Source organism: Castor canadensis, chromosome 2 (genome assembly GCF_047511655.1).
Source record: "Castor canadensis chromosome 2, mCasCan1.hap1v2, whole genome shotgun sequence".
Taxonomy (NCBI): domain Eukaryota; kingdom Metazoa; phylum Chordata; class Mammalia; order Rodentia; family Castoridae; genus Castor; species Castor canadensis.
Genome location: NC_133387.1, coordinates 108,483,421 through 108,502,227, shown reverse-complemented (window position 1 = coordinate 108,502,227; position 18,807 = coordinate 108,483,421). Strand labels below are relative to the sequence as shown.

Sequence of the window (18,807 nt, the reverse complement as noted above, 5' to 3'; positions counted from 1 at the left end):
AAGCTTCCTGTTTGCATGGGAAAGAAGGTAAGTCAGGATGACTTTGTTACTTCGGTTACTTTTTGTTTTATCAATTTAACACAAAATGTTAAATTTCTTAAAAAAAAAAAATCCACCCTTGGGTGGGAATTAATTTGATGGTTGCTATGGCTTGAATGGTACACAAATTTATGTGTTGGAAATTGAATCTCCACTAAGAGAGTATTAAGAAGTGAGGCCTTGAAAGGGCAAGGAGGCTACAATTTATGAATTGATTAAGGTTATCATCAAGGGAGTGGGTTAAATATAAATGGGGGGGGCAGGAATTTCAGCCTAATTTCTCTCTGTCACACATGTAGCATGCTGGCTGCCTTCCACTGGGTTATCATGCAACAACAAGTCCCTTATTGCTAGACGCTGGTGACATTCTTGGACTCCCTAGCCTCCCAAGAGTCAATAATACACTTCTGATATTTACAAACTGCCCAGTGTGTGGTATTCTGTTGCAGCAGAACTGGGACAATGTTGTGTCTCACTTCCCACTGCTGTGGAGTTGGAGAGGGGCTCTGCTCTATAGAAGGCCTGGCAGCAGGGGTTGAGTTCCTCCCTGCCAGCACCGACTCTTTGCTGAGAGACTCCAAGCAAGCAGTAACGAGAGCTTCACAGAGCAGACTTCCCTCCTCAGTCCCTTCCCTGGGCACCTCCCAGATCTGCTACAGGACACCATGTGTCCCCTGTGTGTGAAGCTCTGCTTATCTCTGTGAGACTCTGAGTGATCACATCGTCCTCATTGCTTCTCCACCACAGATTTGGGTCACAGGAGATGAACTGTGAACTGTCCTTGGAGATGTCACTCTCCTGACACACACACACACACACACACACACACACACAGACGGATTTTCTAGGAGTTGGTGCAAAATTTAGGGGATGGCAACCAGGTATAATCTTCCACTAAATGCCAGTTTAAAAATCACCCAATCTCAGACGAGCCTCAAATGCCTAAAGCAAATCTCTGACATGACCTCCTTGGCCAAAAGGCACAAGAAGAATGTCTGGGAAGCAGCACACAGGTGCCCCAAGACCCTCACTCCAACATGCCTTGCTGTATGGGCACTGCATGGTTCCTTCTGTTTGTTTACAGAAAGATCTAGACGGGTTCGCAAATGGACCCTCCACCATGATTACAAGTGAATAGAAAGGGGTCCAGGATGGAGTTGCTTTCATCTGCTGGCCATCCCTGAATAAGTCATTATTCAGGGATAAGATTACTCATCTTATCTTTTAAGTTCCTGGTGACCTTGACCTACAAATGTCCCTGTCTCATTTCACACAGAAGGTGGCAGTTTGGCCTTAGATCCATGCAAAGATAGACTCTGCCTCCACCTTCATCTGAGTCTCCATCTGAGGGGTCCAATGTGGGGAGCAGGATGTCCCATGTCTATCTGTGCACACCAACATCAATGATGTGTTGCCAGTTATAAGTCTTTCTCCCTACCAGTTGGATCAACGCCATTCCCGTGAGTTCTGCTGCAATCTGGCTAAGCCTAACTCCTGGCTTAGGAACTGGCACTCCCTTTTAGGAGCCACAGGTATCAAGCAATACATCCTCCAAGACAAGAAAGGCCCCCCTTCCAAGGCAAGAGTAGACACATTCAGAGATTGAGGTTGAGTCATTCTGCAGAGACAGAACAGCCCTGAACCAGCAGGGCCACATAAAACCTGCTCTAATATCTAATGAAAGAAAAGATCCTTTCAAAGTGGGTGTGCTCAGCCCAGGCCACACTGCTATCTGCCTGGGAGAGGAGGCCCCAGCTATCTACAGAGGAGCAGCACAGGCAGCTATGGCAGGAGTTGAGATTTGGGGAGGATGGGGACTTCCTCAGCCTGTCTGTGTGTCTGTGAGTCCTACTCACCCAGCACCTGCCACCCCACCCCCAGTCTGAAGAAGAACAGGTGCAGGTGGAGAAGCAGTCAGTTCAGTGGACCCTGCTGGGTGCTTTGAATTAAAAATCTGACTTTTTCTTCCTATATCCCAGGCCCTCACTGAATGCAAGTCAGTATTTCCAAGTCCACCAGGCTCCCAGGCACAGACAAGGTAGACACACCTAGAAAGTTAAAGACAGATGCCAATCTTAAAGAAGTCCCCATAGTGTGGGCAGCCCCAAGACCCCTGACATCCAGGGGCCCCTCTTATTCTGACTTTTCTGCCTGATGGATGGAATCTCTCCTGAAAAACCCTGTGATGGCTTCAAGAGCCTCTTTCTGAGCAGGGACCTTTCTAGGCATTTTACTCCACATAGAGAGACATGTGGCAATGCAGGCAGGTGCTGGGCCCATTTCCAGATACCCCTGCCTCTGCACACACTGGGCCCATTTAATAGGTTGGAGCCTCCACCAGGGCCACAGCCTGGAGTTGGGCAGATGGAATGGGGCAGGGTGGTGGAGGAGGTAGAGAGAGTAGCATCCTCAAGCTACAGAGAACCTAGAAGTCTTCTGGTCCACTTGCAAGAAATGTAAAAACCCAGCCTCCTTTGGGATGCAGAAACTCTGTGATTTTAATGCAAACCAAGAGCTTATTTAAAAAAAAAACAGCCCTGCGCATAACTGGTTCTAGGTTGTGGAGGCTTGTCCAGGAAATGCGCATCTCTCTCTCTCTCTCTATCTCTCTCACAAACACACACACACACACTCCATTCTGAATCTCTCTTCCCCTGGAGGCACCCTCCCTGGGGCTATGTCCTCTTCCTGCAAGGTGGCCCTGCTGCTCATAGATAGCATAGCCACCTTCTCTTGTCCCATGTGCACAGGGACCGCCTCCCACCCCAGGACCATGGGGACACTCACCCAGGAGAATCCGATGCAACCAATGGCTCCGCACAGCATGTCTGCAAGCATGGCCGGGTATGAGCTAGCCGTGGGGAAGTAGGCAAAGAAATAGGGGCTGTGCCAGTGGGTCACCTGCGGGGAGGCACAGCAGTCACTTGGGGTGATAGAACAAGGCTGCGCAGGGAGGGGAGGACCCAGGCATATCCTAGGTGCCTCTCGACCTCAGCTTGGACAGTCCCCCAAATCCCAGGAATACCCACCCTTCTTCCTGCCCAAATACTGTGTAGCATCTACATTTCACCCTTCTCCCACTCCATCATAAGAAGACTGACTCCCTGTTTGTACACCTGAATGTATTTGCTAGCTAAGTAGGAAGAAAATCTCTAAAAATAATCCCATATTTTAGGATCCTTCCAGGTGTTCTGGTCATGGAAGGCACCATACCTAAGTTCTGATACTTTTTGTGTTCAAAGTGTTGTTTTCCCAAAGTTTCTCTAACAAATGGAAGTCTTTATTTATTTATTTTTAAAATTCCTGATTGTTTATGGTTTTCAGTCAGGTCCAAATACACACCTGGTCTCATCATCACCTGCTCACTTTCCTGTGTGAGCTGCTACCTTGTACAGGATGCTTGGACAGTCAAGCATCCATCGGGTGTCCCACAGAGCACCCTCTTCCTCTATTCCCCACACTGGCTAATGTCTCCCTGCCCTGTCTCCTGCCCCAACTGCAAGCCACCCATCTTCCCCAGCCTCACCATGGGTCAGGCTCAGAGGAAAACCTCAAGGTGGACCAGGGAGTAGGTATATCAACAAACAGTTACAGCTCTGTGTGATGCACTTCAGGGCTGAGCAATGCTAGGAGTCAGGACAGCAGAGAGGCCAACATTGGTTACTGTGGACTGGATGTTTGTGTCCCACTCCAAATTCATATGTTGAAACCTTAGTTCCCCAAATGCTGGTTAGGAGATGGGACCTTTGTGACATGCTTATCTCATAAGGGTAGGGCTTTCATGAAAGGATTAAGGCTTTTAGAAGAGACCAGAGAAAGCTAGCTTTCTCTTTCTGCATGGGAGAATTCAAGTCCACTTTCTGTAAACTAGGGCCCTCATCTGAACTCAGCATCCTTATCTCAAACTTCCAATCCTCCAGAACTGTGAAAAATAAATGTTTGCTGAGTAAGCCACTTAGGCTACATCCTTTGTTATTTCACCTAGCTATAGTTCAGATTTGAGGTGTTCCATGAGTCCATGTGTGACAAGCTTGCTCCTAAGGGTAGCAATGTTGAGAAGTGGTGGAGACTTGAAAGGTAGGGGTTAGTGGAGGACTTTAGGGCATTGGGGGTATGATCTCAAAGGGGATTAGGAGAGCCTGGTCCTTTCCTCTTCTTCTCCTTTGCCTCCCTGCCATAAGGAGAGTGGTTTTGCTTCACCACGTATTCCTGCCATGCTATGCTGTTTCACCACAGGCCCAAGCAACAGGGTTCATGGATCATGGCCTGAATTCTCTAAAACTGTGAGCCAAAAAAAATCTTTTCTTTTTTTATAAGTTGATTATCTCAGATATTTGTTATGGTGACAGGAAGCTGACAAAGACAATGTCATTTCACACCATCTGGGCAAAGATATAAAGGCTTCTTTTCTCTATCAAACTAGTTATTAAGTAGATATTGTCCAAGATGAGACATGAGCAATGTCCTGATTGTGAAGACAGTCAAATAAGAGAGCTCCTCCAGGCTGGGGGTGGTCAGCAGGTCCTAGTACAGCCATAGCCACTCAGGTCAGCCAGGATTAGGGGGAGGGGAGACAGAGGGAGAATGAATGAGAGAGAGAAAGACAGAGACAGAGAAGGAGAGAGAGGGTGAAGGACAAAAAGTGAAAGGAATAGACACAGAAAAGACACACACACACAGAGATAGAGACATAAAGAAAGAGACAGAAAGACAGAGAAAGAGACAGATGGAGAGAGAGGGAGTCAGACAGACAGTTAATGAGAGAGAGAGGGAGAGAGAATGAATGAGAGAGAGGCAGGGAAGGGGAGAGAGACAGAGAAAGAGACAGAAAGAAAGAAAGAGAGACAGAGAGTGAGAGTGGTATAGAGAGTTAATAAGAGAGAGACAGGGAAGGAGACAGACAGACAGAGAGAGAAACAGACAAGGACAGAGAGGAAGACAGAAAGAGAGAATGAGAGAGAGAGAGACAAAGAGAGAATGAGAAAGAGAGACAGAGCACTGACTGAGCAGGTGGGGTTGAGGTTCAGACAGAGATGCTGAGCGTGAGTTTCAGAGGCCCTGAGGAAACACAGACTTGAACAATACATTGAACACTGCAGGCCTGGGCCTCATAAGACTTTTCTTTTTGTGGTACTGGGGTTTGAACTCAGGGTCTACACTTTGAGCCACTCCACCAGTCCTTTTTTGTAATGGGCTTTTTTGACACAGGATCTCATGAACTATTTGCCTGGGCTGGTTTCGAACCACGATCCTCCTGATCTCTGTCTCCTGAGTAGCTAGGATGACAGGCATGAGCCACAGATGCCCAGCTCCCACAAGACTTCAGAGTCAGGAAAATGCTTTATTTTAAAACCAGAAGACAAAGTGTATGTTCAGGTTAAAGAAGGGAATGGATCTGTAATGTTAATGTATTCATCTTTATGCCTTTGCACTTGTAAAGTGCAATTTTGCATATTTCTGTGGAGGAAAGAGCCAGGAAGGCAGTGCCCAGGGCCCAGAGAGTAAGGGTGGGCCCCAGGCTTTCATCTCCCTTCAGGACCCTGGAGGCCCCACACTGCTTACACCTCTGTCCCCTCCCTTCCCCATGGAAACCTGGGAAAAGTGTGAGCAGCTCTGGACTGGTACAGGGGTTTCTGTGCTTTGCTATCAACAAAAAGCCATAGCCTGGTTTGGAGTGGGTGGTCCCATGTTCACCCTGCCCACAATGCAGATTGCTTATCTGGTCTTCCTGCTGTCAATCACACAGACAGCAGCAGGAGGATCTGGGACTGCCACCCAAGGACCTGGTCCCACAATCTATGACTTTCCCAGTTCTGCTGGGCTGATTCTATCATCTCTCATATTCCTTTTCTGCCTGATATTGGGTTGCACCTTCCCTGCTCAGTTTTTATGCTGGATTGGTTAGTGTATTTGCACAAGTTTCTGGCAAAACCCAGAATCCTTTGCTTACTTGAAGCAAAGCAGTAGAAAATCTGCAGAGGTGCTCTGGAATTGAGGAACTATTTTTGAAGCTGAAAGCCTGAGGACCATGACCTTGGCTGGGCTGTTTTCCTCTGCATTCAGTCTGAATATAAGGGAGTAGGTCTTGATGATCCCAGTGTATCGTGCATTTGCTTCTTAACAACCTTACAACCATTGAAGTCCTGGGGTGGGGGTGTGCAATCTGCCAATTCCAACCAATGCCAGGCCCGAACTTTGCACAGCATTGATTGATGTTGAATTGGCAACCTTATTAGATTTGATCATCCTCATCAATGCACCAGGCCAGGCCAACCTATTCATAGAGACAGGTTAAGGGAAAGGATTTTAGGTAGGGAAAAAACACACTGCAGAGACAGAAGGTTGAGGTGAAGTTACAGTGCCAGCTCTCTGAGTCTCTGATTGGGCATCAGTGAGGGCAACTGGCCCTGTCCTAAGACACCTGGTACCGAGAGTATGTCATTGTTTGCTAGTCAGAGGAAATGAACTTCTGGTGGCTAGTTGCAGATAAATTAGTCACCCCAAATAAAACATAGCCTTATCATTCATGTGTCCACCACAGGATAAGTCCTATGTATGGAGGAAAAAATTTCTTTATTTTGTTTGGAAAGGGGCAACATAGCACACTTCTTCCCAAGAGCACAGGGTGGTCCATCCAGGACACTCTAGGTACCATGTGTATTGGAATAGGGCTTAAGTCTCAAGGAGCCTTGGGAGAAAGTCAAGGCATTTCCTTTAGGTTCCACACAATCTGGGTTAGAATTCTGGCTCCATCACTTGCTAGTGGACCACCCAACATCCTTGAAACTTGGTTTCCTCCATTGCAAAATAGAAATGATAAGTTCTCTCCAACCTAACTGTTGTGACTTGCCTGGGGTCCAGCAAGTGCTGCATTAGCACAAATCCTCCTTGTCTCTGACCTTAGATACACACTCACCCCCGGCATGATTATCCTCTCTACGTCATTGATGATATCCTCAAACTTTTCTGGTTCCTGGGGGGCGGTGGCAGGAATCAAGTGCCGTAGGTAACCAGGCTCCACATCAGGATAGACCTGACGTCCCTCGATGCCTTCCAGGTAGTTGGCCACATAATCCACCATCTCCTTCCCTCTCCTCCGGAATTCACTTGCATTCATGGTGACTGGGCTACCTACAGAGAGAACAGAAGCCAGTTGGCAAAACATTACTTCCCTGAAACTGGAAAGGAGGCAATTCCAAGCAAGCAGACAGGTACTGCTACCTGAACAGTGATCCCTACACCCTAGAGGCTATCCAGACCCAGTCAAGGTTACTTTCCTTCCATGTGGGGATAAGGTGAACTTGACCCTGGATTTGCACACTGCACCAAAATGCTCATTCTTCCTATCAGCTACTTAACAGATGGCAACACAGTGCTTTCTTTCACATAAGTAACAGGCACAGAAGCACTCATGGTTCCGTCCAACCTTAATGGCAATTGCTGGTCCAAGTTCTGCTTCTGCCCTTTTCTAAACATCTGACAGAGATGCACTCCACCCTTGATCCTCACTCCTCAGTTGAGAGGTGAAGATAGAGATGCTGACCTCTGAGGAGGGGGTAATGGAACATCAGCCATGGAAGCTGGTCCTCTTTACACCTGGCTGAGCCACTCTGTGCCCTGAGAAAAAAGTGGCACCATATTGCCTACTCCCAAACAAAATCAAGGAAACTTTTCCTCCATACCCGTGACTTACCTTTGGTAGACACAGGAATGATAGGGGTACACTTTATTTGGGGTGGCTAAATTATTTACAATCAGATATCAGCGACTCAGTTCCTCTGAGCAGCATCTGATGACACATTCTAGGTACCAGGTGTCTTGAAGCAGGCCTGAGTCTCAAGTGCCTGTAGATCCCACACAATCTGGGTTGGAATCCTGGCTTCATCACTTGCTAGTGGGGCTGTCTAACTTCTCTGAGCCTCAGTTACAAAATAGAAATGTCACCTTCCCTCCCCTCTGTGTTCCACCTCCAGGCAGACCTACACGTCTGTGTATGACCTGTTCTTCAAAATAATGCTCTTTTCCCATCTCATAAGTCACACTAGGCAATCATCATAATTTGTGTTATGTCCTACAAAATTGTCATGAACTTTGAATTAGCAATCACTGAACCAGTTCTAGGGAAAATGCAGTTAGGCTTCTGAAAAGTGATCAGAACTTTTTTGTCAACCTTTTTATGCAACACTTTTTGTGTGCTTCTTCTTAAAGACACCTTATATAATATAGATTGAGACAATAACATTGTACTCCCAGCCACTCAGGCCTGAAGAAAGCTTATGTAATAGGTATCTTCTCTGTAAGGGATACTGTAGCCTTCGTGTATAGAGGATCGTAAGACAACACTTCTGCAATACATTTGAGGGCAATGTTAAACAGCAAAGATCAGCAAGAGAAAGCACAATAAGGTAAACCATGTGGCATTAGTAAACTGAAAAACAGACACTTGTTTACATCATCAGAGCTGAAAACCAGAAGGCAGAATACCACCACGTTCAACCTCACCTGGGAACATGCACTTCGAGTGATTGACATGTTTCAGTACTCTGCACATAGTCACAGAGCACCATGAATATTAATTTGAAATCTACAGATAAATGTTAACAAGTAGGAGAATTTGCATACATGGAATCTGTGGATAATAAACAAGGTATGTATTAAAAAACAGGATCACTGGACAGCACCTAGAATCCTATTTGTCAAAATTAAACTCATGGCCTTCTAGAATGTTTCCTCTACATTTCTGAATCCCTCTCTTAGTCCAGAGCTTCATAATTCAGCGTGAATTTTCCCATGAGAATAAGTGCTCAGGGGTAAGTCAACATCTTGTATTAACAATGAGGATGACCTCAATGTCATACTCCTAACATGTCTACATGTTCCCCCATTGTTCCCATTTTTGAAATTTTTGTGATGTTAAGGCATTGGAAATCATTCCCCAGACCTTATTAAAAAGGGCAAGACAGATTTTATCCAAGACTATTACATGGGTGACAGAGAGCAACCTCAACTTTCAAATAACAGGGACAGATGAGGAATGATAGCCAAAGAGCAGGTGTATTGTTCAGGGTTTTCTAGAGGAACAGAGCCAATAGAATATGGTAATTATTAAAAGGGGATTTATTGGATTGGCTCACACAATTGGAGGTTCCACAATGAACCTGTCTGTAGGCTGTGGGGTGTAGAACCTGGTTAACTTCCCAGTCCCAGGAGCTGGAAGCCTCAGAACAAGATGAACCAATGATGAAGCCCCAGGCTAAGGCCAAAGACCCAGAAGCTTCCTGAAGACTCACTGGTATGAGTCCACAAAGAAAGGCTAAAGAAGCTGGAGTCTGATGTCCACAGGTGTTGGTAGCTGCAAAACACCCCACTGCTTGATGTCTGATGAACTTCCTGTTTCCACAATTTGTTCCTTCCAGGCCCCCGCCTATTGGACAGTGCCCCCCACATTCATGGGGGATCTTCCCAGCTTAGTTCACTGACCTAGGTGCCAATGTTCTCTGAACACAACTCATAGACACACTTAGAAGCGTACTTCATCAGGTACCTAATCAAACAGATAACCAAGATGAATCACCACAGCAGGGATCAGTTTCTGAGAGGAAGACTCAAGAGAGGAGGCAGCAGAGCTTGACTAGAAACCAAAGGTAGAAGATTGGTACCAAATTGGCTTGCCAGGGTTCTTTGCTAAACTTGGCTCAGACAGATTGAGGTTTGGTCAAGGAGGGAGGAGTGTCCAGGGTGATCCTCCTGGAACATACCTTTCCCTCCTCAGCCTTCCTTGGCCTTCTCTCTAAATTTTTTTTCCTTAGCGGGTTCTCTGCTAAATGAAGGAGGTATAGTAGCAGTACTGGCTGCCTCAGCCTCATCATTGCATCCAGTCCCACATTAAAATTAGTTTCTCAGCCAGTGATGCTTGAGTGACAGTGACTGGAACACAGATAAGAGTATATTATAGTGTCGGCAAATGCAAATTAACAGGTCAAGGAAAACCACACCAACCACCCAACATTCTGCTGCCATCTTTTATTTTAAATTGTTGTACTGGGGGTACATTGTGACATTTACAAATGTTCTTACATTATATCATAGTTGAACTCACCCCTTCCATTATTCTTCTTTATCCCACTTCCCCCCATTCCTGGAATAGTTTCAACAGGTCTCATTTTTCCATTTTCACACATGAGTATACTACATTCCACCATATTCATCCTCTTACACCCTTTCCTTATATCCTTCTCCCTCCCACTGGTACCACCCCCCAAGACAAGACCTATTTTACCTTTCTGTTCTCTTTTTTTTTAAATGACATTTTTGTTTGTTTAAGATAGCTATACAGGGAGTTTCATTGTGACATTTCCATGTAAATATGTACTATAATCTGAATTGGCTCATCCCCTCTATTTTTCTCCTTTCTATCTTAGTTCCCTTCCTGTGGTGTTTTCATCAGGTTTAAAAATTCTATATTCATTTTTGTATAGAAAGTACACCAACCATATTCACCTTCTTAACCTCCTTCTTTTACCTTCCCTCTCTCATAAGTAACCTCCCCTTAGTGTGACCTGTTTTTCATAATATTGCTGTATTTGTATTAGGTCTGTATGAGAGAAAATATGTGGCCTTTGGCTTTCTGAACCTGGCTAACTTCACTTAAGATCATGTTCTGCAGTTCCATTCATTTGCCTGCAAAAGACAAAATTTCATTCTTCTTTATGGCTGAATAAAATTCCATTGTATATAAATACATTTTATTGATTCATTCATCAGTAGTGGGGCATCTTGATTGTTTCCATAGCTTAGCTATTGTGAATAATGCTGCAATAAACATGGGTGTGCAAGTGTCTTCATTGTAACCTGACTTACATTCCTTTGGGTATATCCCTAGGAGTGGTATTGCTAGATCATATGGCAGTTCTATTTCTTGTTTTTTTGAGGAGTCTCCACACTGTTATCTATAGTGGTTGTACTAATTTACATTCCCACCAACAATGTATGAGGATTCCTTTTCTCCACATCCTCACCAACATTTGTTGTTGTTTGTGTTCTTGATGGTAGCCATTCTAACAGGAGTGAGGTGGAATCTTAACCTGGTTTTGATTTGCATTTCTTTTATGGCCATTCTTTGCACTTTTTATAACAAACAGCGGTGGAGGACAGTCCTACTTATCACTCAAAAATCAGGGCCACCTATGGTAAAAAGCCTCTAGTTTTGAGTTCCTAGGGGCCTGTAGCTTTGAAAATTAATTATTAATTTGAAGTGCTTCATTTCAAATTTTGCACACAGAATGAACCTTTTCACTCAAACTGAAGTTACTTGAAAGTGGCACGATTTCAATCCAATCTAAATGTCTCAGGCTGCAGCTGCTTTTGCTGGTTCATTTTTTTTTCACTATGCAGTTACAGACCACCTTTTCTCTGCTGATAAATCTTTTTCTGTGTGGGATTTCTCACAATTGCATGCTATTTCATCACATGATGGGCTATATCCACAAGGCACACCTCTAGTACTGATCCTTGGATTCTTTCCAGGTTCCATCTACATTAATGGGAAGACTGGGTGGATTCCCAGGGGCTGACACTGCAGGATTGAGAGCAGAAGATCTCAGAGTCAGACCTGAATTCTTGTGTTTAGTACATAGTTGTACAAGTTGCCTAAATAACTATGGTGCCTACCTTCATTTTCCTTAACTAAAATAAAAAATCCTGATCATACTAAATAGTACTACCTTGAAGAAATTTTATGTGATAAGTACATGGGAACGGCTTAGAACAGTGACACAAAACAATCACTCAATAAATACCAGTTACAGCAGGGCCTCCCCACCCCCACACTTAACTGTGTCTTCACTTTCTGAAGTTTCAGTTACTTGCAATCCACTGCAGCCCAAAAATATTAAATGGAAAATTCCAAAAATGAATGATTTATGAATTTTAAATTGTGCACTGTTCTTAGTAAGAATGATGCAATCTTACACCTTCCTGCTGTGTCCCACTCAGGACATAAATCATCTCCTTGGACAGTATCCTCATTGTATATACTGCCCGCCCACTAGTTACTTGGTTATCAGATCCACAGTCACAATATAGCAGGGCTTGTGTTCAAATAACCCTTATTTTACTTAATACAGTAATTCCGTTGGGTTATTATTGTTAATCTCATACTGTGCCTAACTTATTAATTAATCATTATCATAGGTCTACATACAGAAGAAAAAAACAGTGTACACCTAGGGTTCATTACTACCTTGCTCTCAGGCAGCTACAAGGGTCTTGAACTGTATCACTCTGTGAATAAGTGAGGGGGTGACTGTTAGTTTTTCTTTCTAACACTGAAATGTACAACCCTTTATTTACATTTTTGCACCCTTTATATTGCTTTTAAGATTTCTAAAAAGGAAAATACTTTATAATATTTAGGACAAATTCTTCTAGAGATAAATATTTTTAGTGTTTTTAAATGATGTTGGCAAAATTCTCTCTAGAAATTATAGTCACCAAGTTACTCTCCCAGCAGGGAGTGCATAAGAATGTTCATTTTACCGTATAACTGCTGTCTTGGTGTTAATTGTAAGTTTTGCCAGTCTTATAAGTATTAATGATTTTATTTTGCTTGATTGATAATATTGAACAGGCCAGGAAAGTGGCTCATGTCTGTAATCGCTGTTACTCAGAAGGCAGAGATCAGGAGAACTGAAGTTTGAGGCTGGCTCAGGCAAAATGTTAAGAAGGCCCCATTTCAACTAATAAGCCAAGCGTAGGGTGCAAGCCTATGATCTCAGCTACTGGGAGGCATAAATAGAAGGATTGTGGTTTAAGCCTAACCTTGGGCAAAACCATAAGACCCTATCTGAAAAACAACTAAAGCAAATAAGGGACTGGGAATGTGGCTCAAGTGGTAGAACACCTAGCAGGTACAGGACCCTGAGTTCAAACTCTAGTATTGCTGAAAAAAATAGGAACACTTTTCCATGTTTTTTGCCATTGGGTTTTCTTCTTTTATGAATTGCTTACTGATTGTATTTTTTTCCACTAAGGTGTTAGATGTTTTGCATTTCATTGCAAGAGTTCTGATATGTTAATACTTCCACCCTTATGACAATGACATGTTTTGCAGACATTTTTGTCTGACCTAATTTTAGCCATGATTTTATTCTGACTTCTAAGAATTTTAATTTCATATGGCAAAACTTCATGACCTTTTCTTGATGGTTTGGACCTATGTGTGACTAGTAGAAAGGCCTTTTTAAGTAAATATTCTAGCAATCTCTCTTTTCCCTATGGAGGGCAGACACATGCCAAGCAGCAAGATGAAGTTTCAGAGTAAGGACTTGGTATCCTCTTGGCTTCTCAAAGGTATGCATGGGACACACCTGTAATCCCTTTCTAATGGGAGCGAGATCATACTTTGGCTAAAACAGGGCAGCTTGGGAAACAAACAAACAGATACCAATTTGCAGCCAAAGGAAATAATCCCAAACTGCAAGAGAATACCTGGTTGTTCCTTTTGAAAAGCATTCTCTGTCATTTATTTGCAGATTCTTTCCCACCAAGACATTTTTCAGAAGGAGCTTAGAGCAAAGCCACAGAGACTCCTCTGCTCATTTTGGAGCTGTTTGATATTTCATGCCCTCAAGCTGGGTAAATATTAGCTGAGAGATGTAGACTGTGATAATGGCAATGGCTTATGCCTCTCCAGGCCGTGGAAAGCAGTTCTGTTGATCTAATCTGATCCATGTCGGCAGCAGCTGTACTCCATGGATTTTACACTCGGCCCCTGCTGTGTGCTGTGTGCATGGTGAGCCTGTCACCTCCCTGGATTTCTAGCTCCATGTTTTATTAGATCAGTGAGAGTCAGGGCACAGCTCCAACCCCACATACTTCGGGAAGACACAAAGTCCCCTGAGCTCTCTCAGACCTCCTGATCAAGCCTCAATTGTGAGATTATTTTATTTTAATTTTTATTATGATATATTCCTTATACAGGGGTATTCATTCTGACAATTCCAAATAGGCTTATATTGTACATTTGTTAGATCACCCCACTGTCTCTCTCCCTTGACTCCCTCCCCGCCCCACTTAAAACAATTGCAAGAGGTTTCTTTGTTCTATTTCATGTAAGTATATGAAGTCCATCCACCATATTCCCTCACCTAAATCTCCTTCGTTCACCCTCCCCCTCTCACAAGTAACCCACATACACACATACTCCGTACCTATTTCACAGTCCTGTCTTTCATTATTAATATTTAAGGCAATGTTCAAAGGAGTTTCTCAATGTGTCCCTGTTGTGAGTCTACTTTACTTTGATCCATTCAACCCCTTCCATTGCTCTCTCTTACCCTTTATTTGCCCCCCATACCCCATTGTTCGACAGCTTTTAGTATGTATCCTTATATCTTCTACCTTCACAGATGTTATGTTTTATGATGTTGTTGACACTCATCTTTTTTTTATTTTATTGTACTCTCTCTCACTGAAATCCTTTGCCCACTCTGGGATTCTCCAAGGAAATTCTTCAGCACCCATTTATTTTCGTGTTCTCAGGAACCACAGTAAATTACTGTGGATATTTTATGAATGAGAATGAATGAACAAATGCATGCACAAATTGGAGTTGGTTTCCTAAATATTTTAATTCTGCTATGTAACATATTGGGCCATACTTTCTACTTTTAAGACAGCCAAAACCATCAGCTTGTTACATCTCTGCCACAAAAAAGTGTCACAGAGACAACAGGGACCCTGACCATTGCCTTCAACCTCTATTCTCTATTGCATGGAGATTTCACTCCTTGAAATCCTCTGTCACAGCCATTTGCCCAGAATCCAACTCAGGCCCACTGTGGAGTGGGAGTGACGAAGTTCTTTGTGTGCCAAGGGCTAGGACAACAGCAAAGTGCTCCAAACTGCCCATAGCCCTGCCTGTCGTTTCACACAAGACACCATTTACTTCAAACCTTGGGACACTGGAGACTTGGTTTTAGCCTTTCTAGACTTTTCATTTCTCATCTTGATGGAGCATGTTGACATTGTTTTATACTATTCCAGAAAAAAATGAACCCTAATTTCTGTTTCGAAGAACACGGATTCCTGGGGGGCTACAGGGATCTGTGTCTCTTCCATTACCTACAGCATATGTGTATAAATCTGGGCACAAAACTAATTAGGTTGATAGACCCCTGCATTGACTGGCTTCTTCACAAACGTGTTCTCTGTGAATTCTCTGTGCTTCCAATCAAAACCATGAAGAAGTTTCTGGTCTCGAGAGATTTCTAATAATTGAAAGAATAGATCCTCCAAGTTCTTTTTAATTCTTAAGACACTGGTCAAACAATCATTATTAAGCTTTACGTGAGCATTTTTGTGGTGATTATCAAGCACATGAATAATCAAAACCAGCTTAGGAGAGGCCATGGGTCACAAAGATCTGAGGTCAAGGGGCAATTGACACTTGTGTGACTTTTCACCTTTAACCTTTAACCTTGCTGGCTTTTGCAAAGGCAAGCAGACATGAAGCACCTCCTTAGAGGATTGTGGGAAGATGCCTAAGGCTATATGCTAAATGTCCAAGGCAGAGCTTGCCCTCAGTGAAAATTTGTGTCAGAAATACTGGAACTATTGTGGGGGGAAGGGAGAAATACAGAAAATCTACTTCCTGCTCAATTTTTGTAAATCTGAAACAGCTCTTAAGATTTTAATTTTTTTGAATAGTCTAGTTATTTTCACTGCATGTATCATTTCTGGATAAGTTATGATTGACAGCATTATATCAACGTCATTAAGCTTTCCTTGTCCCAGTGAGGAACACATGGACACAAGCCTGCAAAAGCCTAGCATCGCTAACAATTTTAACTTGGAGGACACCTGCTTGGTAAAGTTTCTTCCTGAGCTTGCATTTCAGAAGGCTTATATGTTTAGGGAACATAAACACACTTAATATATAAAAAAAAATCACTGCTATACAGATGTCATATATACATACTAATTCACCTTTTCCTCTTGGAACACAACTTAGAATTTTTGACTAGGTAACTTAATAGCTGTATAGCACTGACAAAAGTCAAAATTTTAGATCTCTTACACTCAGATAGTGCCAATGATTTTAAATAGCCTTATTTCCTTTTTTTAAAATTTTTTTTTATTATTCATATGTGCATACAAGGCTTGGGTCATTTCTCCCCCCTGCCCCCACCCCCTCCCTTACCACCCACTCCACCCCCTCACTCTCCCCCCACCCCCTCAATACCCTGCAGAAACTATTTTGCCCTTATTTCTAATTTTGTTGTAGAGAGAGTATAAGCAATAATAGGAAGGAACAAGGGTTTTTGCTGGTTGAGATAAGGATAGCTATACAGGGAGTTGACTCACATTGATTTCCTGTGCGTGGGTGTTACCTTCTAGGTTAATTCTTTTTGATCTAACCTTTTCTCTAGTTCCTGGTCCCCTTTTCCTATTGGCCTCAATTGCTTTTAAGGTATCTGCTTTAGTTTCTCTGTGTTAAGGGCAACAAATGCTAGCTAGTTTTTTAGGTGTCTTACCTATCCTCACCCCTCCCTTGTGCGTTCTCGCTTTTATCATGTGCTCAGAGTCCAATCCCATTGTTGTGTTTGCCCTTGATCTAATGTCCACATATGAGGGAGAACATACGATTTTTGGTCTTTTGGGCCAGGCTAACCTCACTCAGAATGATGTTCTCCAATTCCATCCATTTACCAGCGAATGATAACATTTCGTTCTTCTTCATGGCTGCATAAAATTCCATTGTGTATGGATACCACATTTTCTTAATCCATTCATCAGTGGTGGGGCATCTTGGCTCTTTCCATAACTTGGAATAGCCTTATTTCCTAATGCACAATTGCATCTCAGATATACAATAAAACTAATTTGGTCAAGAAAAGTAATTGTAGGCTAAATTTTTAATAGCAGGATTGCCCAAATGGCAGGGGTCTTTTTCCTGAATGTTATTAATTACAAGTAGCAGGAATACCAAAAATTTCATTGACCATTTTTATATGTCAAAGATTTACTGCAATGTATTTTGGGTAAAAGAGAGCATTAACTGGTCATTTTGCATGTGCTAAACTTACACACATTTAATTCTGTAAATGTTTGCACAGTATTTAGACACCTAGAAATAACTGACCAATGTACTTGTGGCCACTAAAATTTTTATATTTTCTTGAGCTCTTAAATCTATGCATGCTTACTGTTGGTGGGAATGTAAATTAGTGCTACTGCTATGGAAAGCAATATGGAGGTCCCATAAAAAACTAAAAATAGAACTACCATACAACCCAGCGATACCACTCCTGGGCATATGTCCAAAGGAATGTGCTCCAGGATTTGACAGAACCACTTGAACACCCACGTTTATTGCAGCACTATTTACAACAGTCAAACTTTGGAAGTAGCCCATATGCTCCACAACTGATGAATGATTAAGAAAATGTGGTACAAATGCACAATGGAGTTTTATTCAGCCATAAAGAAGAATGAAATTATGTTGTTTGCAGGTAAATGGATGGAACTGGAGAACTTCATGTTAAGTGAAGTAAGCCAGACTCAAAAAATTAAAGGTCACATGTTTTCTCTCATATGTGGAAGCTAGACCTATAGAGGTTAAATGTGTGTGTGTGTGTATATATGTATATATATTTATGTACACACCATTTACACATATTTATGGTAAGAGAGAGAATAAAATTGTATTAGTGAGTCCATCTGAAGGGCTGTGGGAGGTTGGAGAGAGAAAGAAAATGCTAGAGAATGAAAAACAGTGAAACAATCCATCTATATATGAATATAATATAATGCATTGTACTGCAAGCTGTTGAATATTAGGGGAGCACTGTGATGAGAATGAGCAAGTAATGGGGGGGTTAACTCGATTAAAAAATGATATATACAGACCTGAAACACCAAGGTGGAACCTCCGTGACTATCAATACATACTTAATTAAACAAAATGAAGGGCGGGAGGTGAAAATAAGTCTATTCTGGGGGTGAGTATCAGTGTGGGGGGTGGGCACAAGAAAAGGAAGAATGAAGGGGAATATGGTGGATGTATTTTGTATCCATATATGAAAATAGAAGAATGAAACCTGTTGAAATTGTTCTAAGAAAGGAGTAGAGGGGAAGAGAACAATGGAGAGGGTAAATACAATTAAGATATAGTGTAAGCACATATGTAAATATCACAAGGTATCCCCCTGTACAACTATTATATACCAATAAAATTATTTAAAACATCTATGTATGCTTAAATTGACATTTATGGCATGCTTAATTTAAGGCTTTTTTGCATATGCATATACATGTATGTAAACATTTTTAGGATGATTCTTATTGTAGAGCTAATGTAATAGAACTGTTGCTTTTGTTCTCTTTCCTTTCTCCTCCCATCTCTTTTGCTATCACTTCTAAGAAAACCAGTTTTCCAATATTCTTATCTCAACCAAGTTTTAGTAAAATGAAGGCTTCAAGAGTTGGCCTCTAAAAGACACTGATGGTTCATACTTATAATCCTACTTAGTTGGAAGGCTGGGGTCAGGAGGATCTTGGCTTGAGGCCAGCCCAGGAAAATAGGTTGAGAGACCCCATCTCCAAAATAACCAGAGCAAAATGGACTGGAGGTGTGTTTCAAGTGGTAGAGCACCTGGCTTTGCAAGTGCAAAGCCCTGAGTTCAAATCCCAGTCCCAACAAAAAAAGAAAGAAAGAAAAGAATCAGCCTCTACTTAGGACTGAAGCAAAAGATTTTTATACACAGT

The 18,807-nt window shown here is 42.6% G+C and overlaps 1 protein-coding gene across 1 annotated transcript in view; it reads right to left on the bottom strand.

Moving 5' to 3' along the window:
* The window catches only part of Ddc (dopa decarboxylase), a 104,344-nt gene that overhangs the window by 70,394 nt on the left and 15,143 nt on the right, over positions 1-18,807 (bottom strand). Inside the window, exons 2-3 of the mRNA XM_074065502.1 lie at positions 6,956-7,170; positions 2,827-2,940 (exon numbers count right to left, since the gene is read on the bottom strand). Coding sequence (XP_073921603.1) covers positions 2,827-2,940; positions 6,956-7,156 — 315 coding nt within the window. The 5' untranslated portion in view covers positions 7,157-7,170. The remainder of the gene's footprint in view (positions 1-2,826; positions 2,941-6,955; positions 7,171-18,807) is intronic.